This window comes from Octopus bimaculoides, chromosome 3, assembly GCF_046866305.1.
Source record: "Octopus bimaculoides isolate indiv1 chromosome 3, ASM4686630v1, whole genome shotgun sequence".
NCBI lineage: Eukaryota > Metazoa > Mollusca > Cephalopoda > Octopoda > Octopodidae > Octopus > Octopus bimaculoides.
The window spans coordinates 32,669,743-32,685,373 of record NC_142930.1 but is presented as its reverse complement, the minus strand read 5'-3'; the positions used below and the strand labels follow the sequence as shown (position 1 = coordinate 32,685,373).

General features: G+C 34.5%; 1 protein-coding gene across 4 annotated transcripts in view; it reads left to right on the top strand.

Moving 5' to 3' along the window:
• Positions 1-456: 456 nt before the first annotated feature.
• The window catches only part of LOC106872010 (aldehyde dehydrogenase, dimeric NADP-preferring), a 57,633-nt gene continuing 42,458 nt past the window's right edge, over positions 457-15,631 (top strand). For 2 of the 4 annotated variants that reach the window (XM_014918823.3, XM_052966561.2), the window contains exon 1: positions 7,375-7,483. In XM_014918823.3, the coding sequence (XP_014774309.1) occupies positions 7,466-7,483 (18 nt within the window). In that variant the 5' untranslated portion in view covers positions 7,375-7,465. Of the gene's footprint in view, positions 476-7,374; positions 7,484-13,445; positions 13,569-15,631 lie in introns of those variants that run through there. The other 2 variants (XM_089348775.1, XM_014918822.3) reach the window with 2 other exon arrangements.

Genomic DNA, 15,631 nt, shown 5'->3' with positions numbered 1-15,631 from the left:
ATAGACATGTGTACTAGTAATGTAATCCTTGGCTAAAATCAGCATGACATAGTGTGTGACCAGGCTGTATCTTTGAATTATATGTACAATCCATCCAATGAGCTTCCACACAGTTTCCATATACTTAATTTCACTCACAAGGTTTGGGCTAATCTGAAGTAATGATTAAAGACATTTGCTCAAATGTCCTACCAGGAGATTGAATCCAGGCTCATGATTGCAAACCAGAGGAGAATATGCTTTATCTGGATACCACATCTGTCAAAAGTTAGTCACAATACCTATCATTTGGAATCACATCAGCTCTTTAGATCTAATCATCACTTACACCACAAAATATTTGTTCGTTGTTCATGATATTTCTACATCAACTATTATTTTCTATTTCTAGTTTACCAGGATACATCCTCTCAGAATGAGGAACCTCCTTCGTGTCTTCTGAACTGAAGTCTTTCCTGCATGATAAAAGATTAATGTAAGTGATGCATTAGTATTGTTTGAAAAACTGACATTAGCTCTAGAATCTAAAAATATAGCAAACTGTCCCACATGGCAATCTGTTCTGTCTTACAACTTTCACTGTGTAAGTCCAAAAGCTGTGAATGTAGTAAGGCCAAATGGTCAAGAAGTTTAATTTGCAATATTTTTGTGGTGTAAGTGATGATTAGGTCTAAAGAACTGATGTGGTTCCAAATGATAGGCATTGCAACTAACTTTTGACAGATGTGGTATCCAAACACAGCATGTTCTCCTCTGAAAATAGAAGATTTTGGACCTAAATAAAACATGTCACCTTGGTAATGTCAGAGTGGCAGAGAGATTTGAGGAATTGTAAAAGGTTACATTGTAAAACAGCATCAAATAAGTCATGTGACAGTGTATCAACAACAGCGTCAAGGGCTCTTGGAAAATGTAAGCCTCATGACAGAACAGTATGAGTTCTAATTGCCAGTCTGATATTTTCTCATTCTAAATCTTAATTTTACATTCTTTATATCAAACATATAAGCTATAGATTTTTGATAAGTTACTATAGGATATTGTTTGCCTAAGAGAAAGTGATCCACTTTTTGACAGCTTTAATTATCAGCTAGGCTTCTTTTATATTTTTCTCTGCATAATTTAGTAACCAAGAAAAGAATGCTACAGATTCATAATTTTTTATTATGAAGAGCCTGAAGGCGGCAAACTGGCAGAACTGTTAGCATGCCTGGTAAAATGCTTAGCAGCATTTCGTCCGTCTTTACATTCTGAGTTCAAATTCCACCAAGGTCAACTTTGCCTTTCATCTTTTTGGGGTCTATAAATTAAGTACCAGTGAATCCCCGGGGTCGATGTAATCGACTGGTCCCCTCCCCACCAAAATTTCAGGCCTTGTGCCTTTTGTAGAAAGGATTATGAGCAGCGTGATAGTAGTCTCAGAGAATCTATTTCAGTGATGAATGTGCATCTACTTTACACTTGACAGACTCTATAATGGGTGTTTCTACATCATTAGTGTTGTCATGGCTTCCTCTATGAGCAAAAACTAAGCATTAATTAGATGTTTTATTCTTTCAGAGAAGCACAGAACCTATCAAGAATTTTAAAAAATGGATAAACCCATTATATAAATTAAGAATCGCTTATTAGTAACCTTGGGAATTTCTTTAACTGGAATAAAAAGTGATAAAGAAACATTTTCTATTTATTCTTTCAGGATCAATCAGTAAAGTGAATATCAGTAATACGCTTGGATCAACTGAATCAATCAATACGCCTCCTCTACAAAAACTGGCATTGTGGTTCAATGAAAGAGAGATAATAAACCAATATAACTTAAAAATAGGATAAAAATATGAACTATTTATGTAGTAAATAGAGATTTTTAACATTGACACAAGGCCAGAATTTTTGTGGGGATGATACAAAAGATTTGATTAAATCAACTACTATACTTGCTGTTTACTTATTTTATCAAAGCTTTTAAAAAGGATAATAGGCAAAGTCCACCATGGAAAGATTTGAACTCAAAATGTTTATTTAGTAAATCTAGCAAACAAAAAGATAACCATTTCAACAGCTGAAACTGCAGGGTCATAATATTGTGGAAGTGGGAAACATTAAGCAAATAGGTAAAAAGAAACTCTAAAAACAAAACAAAAATATTATTAATGACTGTACATATGTGAGATGGCAAATGTTCTCTTATCATCTGCTTTCAGAAATATATTGATTTGTCCTTCTCTCATCTAGAAATTATCAGCTTGCGTGTGGCATTTTGGCATTTACAAGCTTCCATACATTGTGTCATCCCATAAATAATGCGGTTTTTTTCAGTTGCATGAACTAAAAGTCAGAAGGGGACAGGATAAACTACCTGTATTAACTTGGTATAAAAGCATGTAGTAATTTTACCTTGTCCTCTTTCTTAGTGCAAGTTTTAAAGAATGCAGTTTGATTTTAATGGTTATTTTTCAAAGCTATAATGGAAGTGACAAAGGAGCATATTTGGCATATTTTGCTTTATGAGTTCAAAAAAGGCAACAAAGCAACAGAAAGTGTGAGGAATATTAATGCAGTATATAGGGCTCAAACGATAAGCATAAGCCAGTGTCAACAGTGATTCCAGAAATTCTGAGCTGGAAACTACAGCCTAGAAGGCGAGCCTTATCCTGGAAGATCTGTAGAGCTTGATGAGGACTTCCTGCAAATCCTGGTGGAACAAAATCCCATTGTAACTGTTGAGAAACTAGCAGAAAAGCTTGGATTTGGTCATTCAACCATTCATCAACACCTGCGTGCCATTGGAAAAGTCAACAAATTGGGTCAATGGGTTCTTCAGAAACTTCCTGAGTCTAATCGCATGCAGAGAGTGAATGTGTGCTCTTCTTTGCTGTCATGTCTTTTGAATGAACCTTTTTTGGACTGAATAGTGACTGGTGACAAGACATGGGTTCTCTATAAAAATGTCAAGTGCCGAAGACAGTGGGTAGAGAAAGGAGAAACACCAGTACCTAAGGCTAAAGAAGGTCTTCACTCACGTAAGGCGTTGTTATCTGTTTGGTAGGATATGAAAGGTTTAGTCCACTTTGAATTTTTAAACCTAAACCAAATAATAACAAAGGAGATGTACTGCGAGCAGCTTGAGCAGCTTTAGTCAGTGCTAGAAGAAAAATGACCGTCTTTGGTTTCAAGACGAAAGGTGTTCTTCCATTAGGATAATGCTCAGCCACATACAGCAAAGATGACATTCCAAAGGCTGGAGCAGTTTAAATGAGAAACGATGCCTCACCCACCATATTCGCCGGACATTGCCCCATTAGATTATCACTTATCCCACAGTCTTCAAAATCATTTGGATGGAAAAAATATGAATTCTGCAGATGAGGTCAGAATAGTACTGGAGGAGTATTTTTCATCATGGACAAGTGAATTTTGGAAGAGGGGTTTTGCAAGTCTACCACATAGATGGAAGAGCATTGTAGAAATTGAAGGAGAATATATTTTAGATTAAAAAAAGGAATTTGTTAATCTTAATTTTGAAAAATAAAAGAAGTATAAAAAAGCCACATTGTTTATGGGATGACACAATATATTGTACAACTTACTATTTTGGTTAATTTTCTTATCTATTAATTTTCTCATCATCATCATTATCATCATCATCCATACCATCACCATTGTTTTAACATCTACTTTTCTTTCATGGGTCAGATGGAATTTGCTGAGGCATATTTTCTACATCTAGATTCTCCTCCTGTTGGCAGCCCTCACCTATTTCCAAGGAAGATAATATTTCCCACAACCAGACACAATTTTCACAGAGGAAATAAATGGAAATAACTGACATCACTTGTATGGTGACCCTTGTTTACAACTATCATGCAATATCATGACAACACATGTGTATACATGTGTTTGTGTGTACACATAAATATGTGTTGTGTGGTTTTAACAGTTATTATTTTCATGTATAGATAGCTTCCATTACCTGGGTGACTAAGTTAGTAGCAGTGGAGGATGCTCTGAAAGTATAATTGCTTGAATAAGGACTGGTTGGGCAAACCTCAGAGATTTCTTACCTTTGTGGGTAACAAAGAGCCTCTCCCTCAGAGTGAAAGGCAGACTGTATGATGCCTGTGTATGGACATGTGAAAGCTTGAAAGCAATAAAGCCAGCATACTTTGCTGGATGTGGAATGTCAGTGTGCATGTACAACAGAGTGTAAATGTTTTGAGAGAAAAAATGAGTATAAGAGGCATCAAATGTAATGTATAAGAGAAAATACTGTGCTGGTATAGTCACAAATATTCGCTAAATTTAGCTTCTAATATGGACAAATTGACAAATGTCAGCTATTTTGAAAATAGTTCTCCTCTAAAACTTTTATTTTATGGTAAATGTCTTGTATTGTTGTTTGAAGCAAATGTCAATGTTGACTTGAAACTTAAGCCATTGTTTGTTTTTGATATTTCAACAGTATTGAAAGGTGTTTCCAAATCTAATCTGCTAGTTATATGGAAATCTGGCAGAAAAGCTTGGGTTCTACAAGATTTGTGTACTGAATGGCTCATTGAACATTAATGTCCAGCAAATCAAACTTTATGTTAAAAAGAATAATTTCAAGCTCAAGCATAAGTATGGGAGCAAAATTTTCCAAGGGGATGCAAACCCATGTGCAATCTAGGATGTTCAAAGTATTTTTATAACCCACACAAAATTTTAGGGGGTGTGCTTGCATCCCCTGTACCCATATTCCTGATCCTATGAAGTCAAGGCACTTTGGCTTTTGAATAATACTTCTGGTAATCTTTAGAATCTTTACTACCTCCAAACATACATATCTACTGAAATTAATTTGGTGATAGCAGCATGGAAGACATAAATTAGCCGTTCAGAAACACAAAGACTGTCAATTTCACTTAAACATTTATTTGTAATATGATGACAGCTTTTGTGTGTTTCTGGATGGCTAACTAATGTCTTCCACACTACAATCACTTTAGTTTCAGCACATGATCTTAGATCAAAACACTTACTATGTAGATACATCTCCACAAAATAACTTTCATTTCATCAAACACAACTTTACTATTACAGCCTATAGATCAAATAATTATTTCCATTTTTCAGGCATATTATCTTAGAAGAACTTTAAAGCAGTCACTAACAATAATTGATAATAAACATGAATCCATTCAAGAATTCTGGGAAATTCACATTATTTTGTGTTTGTATTTGGTTTGCAAGATTCGAGATGTGAAAAAGTCTGTTGAAAGAGATTTTGTTCTGTTTCAGTCAGGGATCATTATCCCATTAATAAATACATGCACTGGTTTCTATTTCACTTCTCTTTTTATTATTATTATTATTAGTCAACTAGTTAACAATTTGGTGTCCCAAGTTTGAAAGTGCTTCGTTAAGAAAACAAGTGGCGTCTGCCAAATCAGAAAGATCCCACTTGTTTAATTAATCACTCAAATAGGTTCATCAGGTTCCTTTCATCACTTTTCATGACTCTCAAGAGCATGTCATTGATGAGGTCATGAATGGCAATAAAAGGAATCTGATGAACTTAGCTAATCGGTTGACTGAACAATTAATCAAACAATCAATTAGTTAATAGAACCAGTTCATGTGTTTATTATTGGCATTATGACCCTCCCAAACAAAATGCAAACAATAAAAAATATTAAAGATACCTTGAAAAAAGTTAAACTTATATGTTGTATTAGTGTTTGTAAAGAAATTGGGCCCAAATGTATTTAAGAAAGATCATAAGATAGAAATGAAACAATCTCAACAATAGCTTCAAACAAAAAGCTCCAGTAATGGGATTTGAAGAAGTTGATCCAACTAGCATTCAGGATTTATTGCATCCTGAAAAGTGAAACCTTCACTAATGCAAATTTAATGACTTAACAAAACTGCAAAATAATAAAGATAATAAAGAAGAGAGTTCTTAATTGGATTTACCAACAGAGATCTGATCTAAAAGCCTTAGTGAAATAGTTTGTATTTTAGAACAGTTTTCAGAAAGTAAACCAAATTTTTAATGAAAAATGAAATGTAAAAGATCTCTAATAGAAGTCCTGAATTATTAGAGAATAACGTCTTACAAGTTAAATGTCATCACATTGTGATAGGTTGATATAAACTAACATGTACACAAACAGATTGAATTCTTACAAGGAAGGTGATTTTTTCTAATGAATTACATGTAATATTGCTTAAAGGATATTTTGTATATATGCAGAAGTGTTTGGTAATTGCTCTGAATAGCAACAATGCAGAGATTGAGAAAGCTCTTTAAACTTGCTGATGACAAGGTAACCCTTATAGTGATGGTGCCATGAAAATGCTCCTGGTACACTCTATAAAGAGTCAGGAAGGATATCCAACCATAGAAACTAAATATGCTAAATATGAGATTTTTGAGGAAGATGTTGTCCTTCAGCTCTTTGAATTCTGTTAAACATCCTACCAATACCAGCATGGAAATCAGACATAAGATAATGATGATGATGATGATGTAGAAACTTTGTAAACCTACTGTATTTTAAACAAGTGTATATTTCTTTCAATAATTAGAATAATTTATCTGTATAAAAACTTTTATCTTTTTCTGATAAAGTTTCTGATAATGAAATAAAAAAGTAGAACATATGTTTCATTAATTAAGACATTGGTATATGTATGCACATACACATGCACACGCACACACACGTGCACACACGCACACACACGCACACACACATACATGCACACACACACGTACACATACACATGTGCATGTGTGTTTATATAGACGTAAACATGTACACATAAATAACCAGACTTCTATAAGTCGATAGTAAGTGATTTGGATTTGACAATAATCCCTAATCTTACCTGTAATCTAAAATCTAGGTCAAATCCCACTAATATGTCTGATGCTGATGTTGTTTGGTGCCAGTGAGGATGCTGTGCACGACTGCTACCAGTCAACTGATAACATTGTTTACATTTTATCACTTACACAGACACAAATAGAAATCTATAGATATGCCAACATAAACACACACACACACACACACACATACACACACAGTCACACACACACACACACACAGTCACACACACACACAGTCACACACGCACACACACAGTCACACACACACACACACACATACACAATTATATAAATATGCAAATGCATGAACATTCACAAATGCCAATGCACACACATGCCAGTGCACACACACACACATACATTTTTAGATACTTGCATGCAGAAATAAATGAAAGTATATGCACAAACTGGTGTAGATAAATATATATACTCAAACTGTCACTTACACACACACACACACACACACAGGTATATATACAGGTTAGTAATAAATATTGATTGCTATTCATTATCTACAGAGGTTAGATTCAGACCAAACGAAGAGGGCTGATTGTCTCATTATCCGTGTCTACAAAATTGTTTCCCTCAAACATGACTGATGCCAACAAAGTAAGTGAACATCTATTGTTCCTTCTTATAATTATCATTCAAGTCTTCATCCTCATCACCATCATTATTGTCATCATCAACATAACCATTTACCCCATGCTCACAGAACTAGAAGTCTGGAAGTTTTATTAATTATTTATGGCCAAGTCTGGAAGTATTTAGTTTATAACATGTTTTTAGAAACATATATACGTATGTGTGTGTATACATACATACATACATACATACATACATACATACATACATACATAAGTACTTACGTACATACATACATACATACATACATACATATATACATACATAAGTACTTACGTACATTCATACATACATACATATTTATACATACAGTAACAAACATACATGGTATGTATGTATCTATGTATGCATATATATTTGTACCATACATATGACGAGTGTGTGACTCTGTGTGTGTGTGTGTGTGTGTTTGTGTGTGTGTGTGCGTGTGTGCACGTGCACATGTGTGTGTGTGTAAATGTTGACATTCTATAGCTTCATTTATCACTATCTGAGTGATATGATGTTTACATTCCTTGTTAACAATACAATTGATACCCCTGTCCTTTCAAAGATGATCAAAATAAAAAAAAATCCCTTACTTCAAAAACAGGTTTGGGTTGGTAACAAGAAAGGTATCAGCAATAAAATGCTCCCTTAGATAATTCCCTGTCCAACTCATGTAAGTGTGGAAAGCTGGATGTTAAATGGATGAAAGAATAAATGATTGAATGAATGAACATATAAACATCATTGATTATATATTTTTCCTGAAACAACTCAGCAATTTTCCAATGAATCTTTACCAAAACTTCCAGACATATCTAAAATCATCCCAGTATGATGCATGAAGGCAAAAAAGGAGTTCAAAGGTCTCTGTGGGATAGTATTGGTACATTTCATAAGGTTCATGTTCAATCAGGCACTCAAACATACAGCACAATATGTACCTATGAGTTCAACAAACTATCTCTATGACAACAACAACTGTTGAGAGATTATATATGGATGCAGTCTTTCAATTTCTATATTTTTCAATAAACATCCATTACAAACAAGTTAGATTGTATTCTTAATACTAAAAACTTAAGTTTAGGAAGTTAACATAAGTTAAGTTTGAGAAGAGGTGTGCACGCACACACACACACACACAAATATGTATATCGCCATTTAATGTCCTTGTTCCATGCTGGCATGGGTTGGATGGCTTGACAGAATTTGATGGGACCAAGGATTGTATTGTGTCCCAGAGTTTGTTTGGTGTAGTTTCAATGGTTGGATGTCCTACCTAATACCAGCTACTTTACTTAATGCTTTTTCATGTCACCAGTACTATTGAAGTTGCTATGCCACTTACAGGACTATGAACCCTGCATGGTGAAGGGGAGCTTTATGTTGGAAGAATAAGGAGGAGGGAGGAATAAACTATGAAATAAAGAGTCCCGAGTAGAACAGATACCTTGGTGTAGAGCAGTGGCTCTCAACTGGGATCAATATGGCTCTTGAAAGTCCATATGACCCATGGGGGTCCATATAAGATTTTGTTGTTAAAATTTATCTGCAATAAATTGGTTATATCTACAATTCACAAAATATTTTGGCAATTTTTTGTACAGTTCCTAATATTTAGTTACAAAAATATTATAGGATTTTTTAGACATTGAATAGCTATGAAAGTCCAGCTGAGTAGAATAAGAATCATAGGAGTTCATAGATTAAAAATGGTTGAGAAACACTGGTATAGAGGAATAACATGTCTACAAGCATTTTAAAAATGAGTTGGGCGGGCAAGATGGATTTGGAAAGTGATGCAAGTGGTGATGTGCTATCAGAGTGGGCCTTCAAGGTACAGAGTGGGTAGGAATGGGTGGAGTAGGAATGCCAGGAGTGGGTGGGAAAAGTTGGAGATATCTGATAGCAGAATAGAAATGATGATACAAAGAAGAAGCAGTGGAGGATGAAGAAGTGACAGGTGCAATCTATGAGGAGAGTGAGACATATATACAGTATATATATGTATATATATATATATATATATATATATATATATATATATGTAAAGGAATAGAAAAAATGGGACAAGAATGCAAAACATCCAGACAGATGATACAAAAGAGGGATAAGAAAAAACACGGATGGGTCATTCGAAGTTTTCTTTCCTCAGTCAAGTTCCAGATTATCTTTGCAATTTCAGCTGGTCAGACTCAAGATTGCTCCAATCTGGCCAGCCCCAAGGAAAAACTAAGCTAAGAGTATTAGATTCCTTGGAAGAAAGCAGTGATATATATATATATATATATATACATTATATACAGTATGCATGTATGTATGTATGTATGTATAATACATTTGTAGTAACGCCTGCGCATGCGTAGAATTAAACAAGCAAGCGTCTCCCGCTCAATTCATTCTCTTTCTCACTGGCCAGCGATTGAGCATGGACGTGTGTTTAAAGCTGTCTCTACATCTTTCGGTCTTATACTCGACAGCTCGTTATTCTCACCTCTAAAGATGTATAACTAAAAGATTTGTATGTTTATCACCTAAATAAATGTTGTTTGAGTTGTTTAGTCTGGAGTTCAGCGTTCCGTCTATTTCTTAAATTTTATAGTAGAAAGTCAGGTATACAATCTAAAGATGTATAACCCACTTTCTACTAAACATTGTATATCTTTTTCAGCTATGATTGTTTCTAGTAATGAGTTGTTCATAAAATTATCATCAGTAAAACTACATATTTATACCAAACTTTTATTGCCACTAATGTATTTAATAACTGAAGTATTATTCTTATAAATGATAATACTATTGTATAAAAGATCATGGGTAAGGCCAAAACAATGCAAAGTAAATGCAAGGTAAATTACAAGAAAACAAATATGTGAATTAATGTAGACTTACCTTGTATTCAATATTTGTTTTCTTATGATTTACCTTGCATTTACTTTGCATTGTTTTGGCCTTACCTACAATCTTTTATACAATATATTCTCCATAATGCTTCACAGTAATTATTCCATTATAATAATACTATAGCAATTCATTACCATAAAATAATTTTAAATCCCATTTTATATGCTAATTTCAACAACTCAAATACACTTATAGAGTTTCTTACAAAGCAAATCAAGTATATTTGTTTTCTCAGTACTTCAACTGTTTCTTTATACTTCCAGTTACTATATCATGTTGTGTATACACAGTAAAATTCTCATACAGTTCACTTGGTAATTCTGCTAATGATGGCACATACCCACATATTTCTAAGAACATCAGATAGCTACAAATACAATTGTATCGAGAGATGATATAGGATATATTGCATTTATTTTATTCTGTTGCCTGGTTATGCTTCAAAATGTCTTGTCATCCATCACCTATATCAATATGCTTTGGCTAAGCAACTCAATGCCAGTCAGTTGAGCAGACATGTTTTTGGATGCAGTCAACATGTTCATATGTGTAGCAACAGTCTGAGGTCAACTTTGTCTTTTATCCTTTCAGGATTGATAAAATAAGTATCAGTTGAACACTGGCATCAATGTAATCAAGTTACCCATTCCTCTAAAATTGCTGGCCTTGTGCCAAAATTTGAAATGTGAAGCCATTTGAAACCATGTTGCTAAATCATAGGCATAGCAACAATATTGTCTCAGCTATGAGTGTTATATCTTATTGTGGGACTCAATTGAGTTTAGTAAAACTATTGCTTAAAGTAGAGAGAGCAGAGAGAAATCTTGATCTTGAGCACATTTTATAAAAGAGGGAAAAGAATGAGTGGTATGATGTAGTGAAAAGGAGCAACTCTTCAGTTTAATCCACAGTTTGGATTCAGAACAAAGTATTTTCCTTGAATGGATGATTGGTTTCTGTATCCTTTCATTGTTTCAGAATATCTGTCTTCTATTTGGGATAAAGATTTTTTTACATATTCATAAAGCTTTACTATAACATTTTTTTTTATATAATCACTATTATTTTTTAAAAACACTTTTGTAAATCTTTTTCTCAGAAATCGTTTTGTAGTTTTATTTAGAACAATCAGTAAAGAATCTCGGCAGATGGTACAGAGACTTACTAAATAATAAGTAGCAAAGCAAAGAAACGCATGATTTAGTGGAACAAGGACTAAAGGCAATTGACAGAACAACATTACTGGGGAAATTCAAATGTTGGATACTGCAATTTGGACTGTACCCAATGATAATGTAGCCATTGCAAATGTATGAAATAGCCTCGAGTAGAGTAGAAAGGATGGAACAAAGATGCAGTGTGTTTATCAGAAAATGGCTGGGTCTTCCAAAACCACTTATTACAACTGCACTATATGGAAAACCCTTGCTGCAACTACTGATAACATCAATTGCCAAAGAATATAAGGCAGGAAAGGCAAGGACAATAATGATGCTAAGGTATTCAAAAGATCAGAACATCCGAAATAACCCTTCAAAGGTATGAACAGGGAGGAAATGGAAAGCGGAAGAGATAGTAAACAGGGTGATCAGAAAGCTAAGGCATGCTGATATAGTTGGAGCAATACAAGAAGCAAGAGCCGGTCTAGGGTTGTACAATTTCAAGCCATTTTGCATGAGCAGTGTAAAAGAGATGAAAGTGGCAGTGGTACACGAAGTGAGTAAAGAGGAAGAAGAAAGGCAAAATGTACGTTTGGTGCAATGTAATGAACAAGGACAGTGCCTGAGATGGGAGGAATATGTAGTTAGTCACAGAATCTCATGGAAGGAACTTTGGGCTTGGGAACAAGCAAGAACGTCCTTTTTGATCAAGTCTACCTTCGATGTTTTACCTTCACCAACGAATTTAGTCTGGTGGAACATACAAACAACTGATGACTGTAGATGCAGAGAGAAAGCGACGGTGAGACATGTTCTGTCAAACTGCAGGCTAACACTAGACAGATATACATGCTGTCACAATCAAGTCCTCGATGTCATAAATGCAACACTCAAGGAGAAGATTAAGGGATATAACAGGGGAGAATACTCAAAAGTGGAAAAGTGTGGAAAAATATACTTCCAGAAGGTGAGAAAATGACATAAGGACAGGCCTTCAAATAAAATATACAAGACAGACGAAAGATGGAGGGGATACTGGGAGCTGGCTGCAGATTTGGAAAGACTGTTAATATTTCCATTCATAAAAACAACAAAAAGACCAGACTTAATCCTATAGAACACAGAATAGAAAATTGGAATTTTGCTAGAGCTGACAGTGCCATGGAAAGAGAATATTGCTAATGCAGAGCAACGGAAGGAGAAGAGGTATGAGAGATTAATTGAAGAATGCGAAGAACAGGGATGGACTGTCAAGTATTGCCACCTGGCAGTGGGGGCTAGAGGCTTCATTGAAAGGAAAAGTACGACATTATTTAAAAGAAGGTTTGCATTTTCAAGCTCAGAGTGAAAAACGTAATAAGGAGGAAACAGGTGGCAGTCGAAAAAGCCAGCTTCTATAAATGGCTGAATCGAGAAGACCCAAAATGGCTTGAAAGCCATAACATGCTGACTGGGAAATAGTGTCACTAAGTGAGGCTGGCTGACACTTAAGCAGCATCGCTGATTGACAGGTGGGCTAAGGTAGTGATCTCATCCATAGCACACCCTCCATCTGGTTTGAAGGCTTGTACCACCAAACAGCTGGTCAGCTCTGACTGCTGGAACTGAAAATAACATGACACTGTTGAAAGGCAGGTTTAGAGAGGGCACAGGCTAAAACTACGCGTCCTCCCCCTCCATTGGCCAGTTGAAGCTTACACAGTGTCATGTGATGGTTAGCTGGTGCTGGCTGCTGGAGCCTACCAGCAAGTATTTAAAGGGATATTTGGCAGGATGGTCAGTCACCTGCTGACATTTGTTGACACTACATCAAAAAGACCAAAGAACAAAAGGAAAAAAGGAGAAAGAAGAAAAGCACTCAACACCAGAGGTGAAGACACCTCTGAAAGGCGGGGGGGGGGGCACCAAGTTGGAAATAGCAGAGTTGGGGCCGAAGTCAGACATAGTTCCTCCTGATGATGTCTTTAGCCACTGGATCTTATAAAGAAGCTGTTGAGGTAACAAACCACAAAACGTGGTTGGAATTCCTTTATTTTTGCAATCTTTTTCAGTATCTTTAAAGCAAATTACAAAATCCTTATTAATGTTATCAAGTTTTGAACATGAAATATTTTCACCAATTTCAAGTGAATTTTTACTGCACCTCAAATGCATCTCCATTTTTTTTTTTTCTTTCTGAAATGTGAATAACATTCTTCTGACAATGTAGAATTGTGCTTCTATACTACATCAATTTTGTTTTGTTATGGGATTCATTATGTTGTTTCTGATATTTCCTTGATTGTTTTGTCTATTGTGAAGATTATGTGCAGTGTGAGTTATGTTATTGTGTGGGATGATGAGGGTTATGTATATGTTGTAAGAGTTGTGTTATGAACTATAGTGTTAGATGGTGTTTATCTAGAGCAGTGTTTCTCAACCATTTTTTATCTGTGGACCCTTTGAGTCCTATTTTACTCAGATGGATCCTCATAACTTTTCAATGTTTAAAAAATCATATATTTTAAGAATTAAATATTATTTGAAATTGTAAAAAGAAAATTGTTAAAATTTTTTGTGAATTGTAAATTTTAACAACAAAATCTTATATGGACCGGCAAGGGCCATATGGACCTGCAAGGGCCATATGGACCTGCAAGGGCCATATGGACACCAGTTGAAAACCATTGATCTCGAGTATGTGCTGTTTAGATTGTTATATTATTGTTGTGGTACTTGTGCAGAATGTGAGTTGTGTGTGTTGTTGTTGGGGTGTAAGATGTGCTTTAATACAGGTGGTGATTAAGTAAAAAATACATGTTGTGTTATTTGGGGGAAGGGATGGTGATTGTATGTAGAGAATGCTGTGGGTTGTGTTATATAGCTGTTGTTATTTAATTGCTTGAACAACAAGGTGCAACATACTGTGCCATCTCCCAAGTTATTCCATGTCTCTACCAACCTGGGAACCATATTGTACATTCCAAAATGCAGTAATGTACTACAGATGGTACAATGCAACAATTTGAACATGTTATACTCTCTTCATTCTTTGGTTTAGTTATATACACCTGCAGATATGTGAACTGGTGAATTATTGTTTTTACAAACAAAGGAAAAATACTCAATCCATAGAGTTTGTATATTTTATTAGATGCTGAAACTTCCTGAAACAATACTCTGCATTTCACATTGGGAATTATTCACAGTAATTTCAAATCTAAGTATACTCAATTTCCTAGACATATTTCTAGATTTAAATACTGGTTAAAAATACAGACTCTATCATTAACATAACAGGAAATTGCAATACAGTAATAAATTTTAATTTCCTGTTAGACACTTACCCAAGGTCCATGCAGCAGGATTGAACCCAAAACCACATGGTTGGCAAGCATACTTCTTAACCATACAACCATGCTTGCATATATGTAGTTGTAAACATTACATTCCAAAATGCATAAATAATTATAAAAAGTTAAACAGATTGATTAGAATAATCTAACATTAAATTGATAAAAAAAAAAATCCCAAAGCATTTGATAAGTATAAACATTTAGTTTATCCAGGGATTTAATTTTGCTTAACAGCTAAATCAATGTAATTAAAGGAGTCTGTGGATATTAAAGCTTGTACAAAATTTAGATTTGTGTAAAAAGTCAAATTCCAACAGAATTTTAACCTTTTGCATGGCTAAATATAAGTTGTATAGAAAGTAAGCAAAAAGAGTCTGTTGGAAATAAATATTAATCTTATTAAAATACATGGCTAATGTTAAAGCTAGGTGGAGTTAAGGATTAAAGTAGTACAAAGAAGTCGATATAAACTTAATATAAAATGTAAATGTCCTGTGACAACATTTAAGAAGAGCCAAGATTAAAACTTGTCTCTTATTTATGAAAAATTATTCTTTCCTTATAAATTTTATTAACTTCCAGTTTTCACAATGTATATTTCATGACCCAAATTTTACTGTCCATGTTTTGTTGTTTACATTTCACAATTAATATTCCCCCATGTGCAATAATCAATCCTTTCACAACCAGTCTTTAATTGTCCAGTTTTCTCTGCCAATATTTAT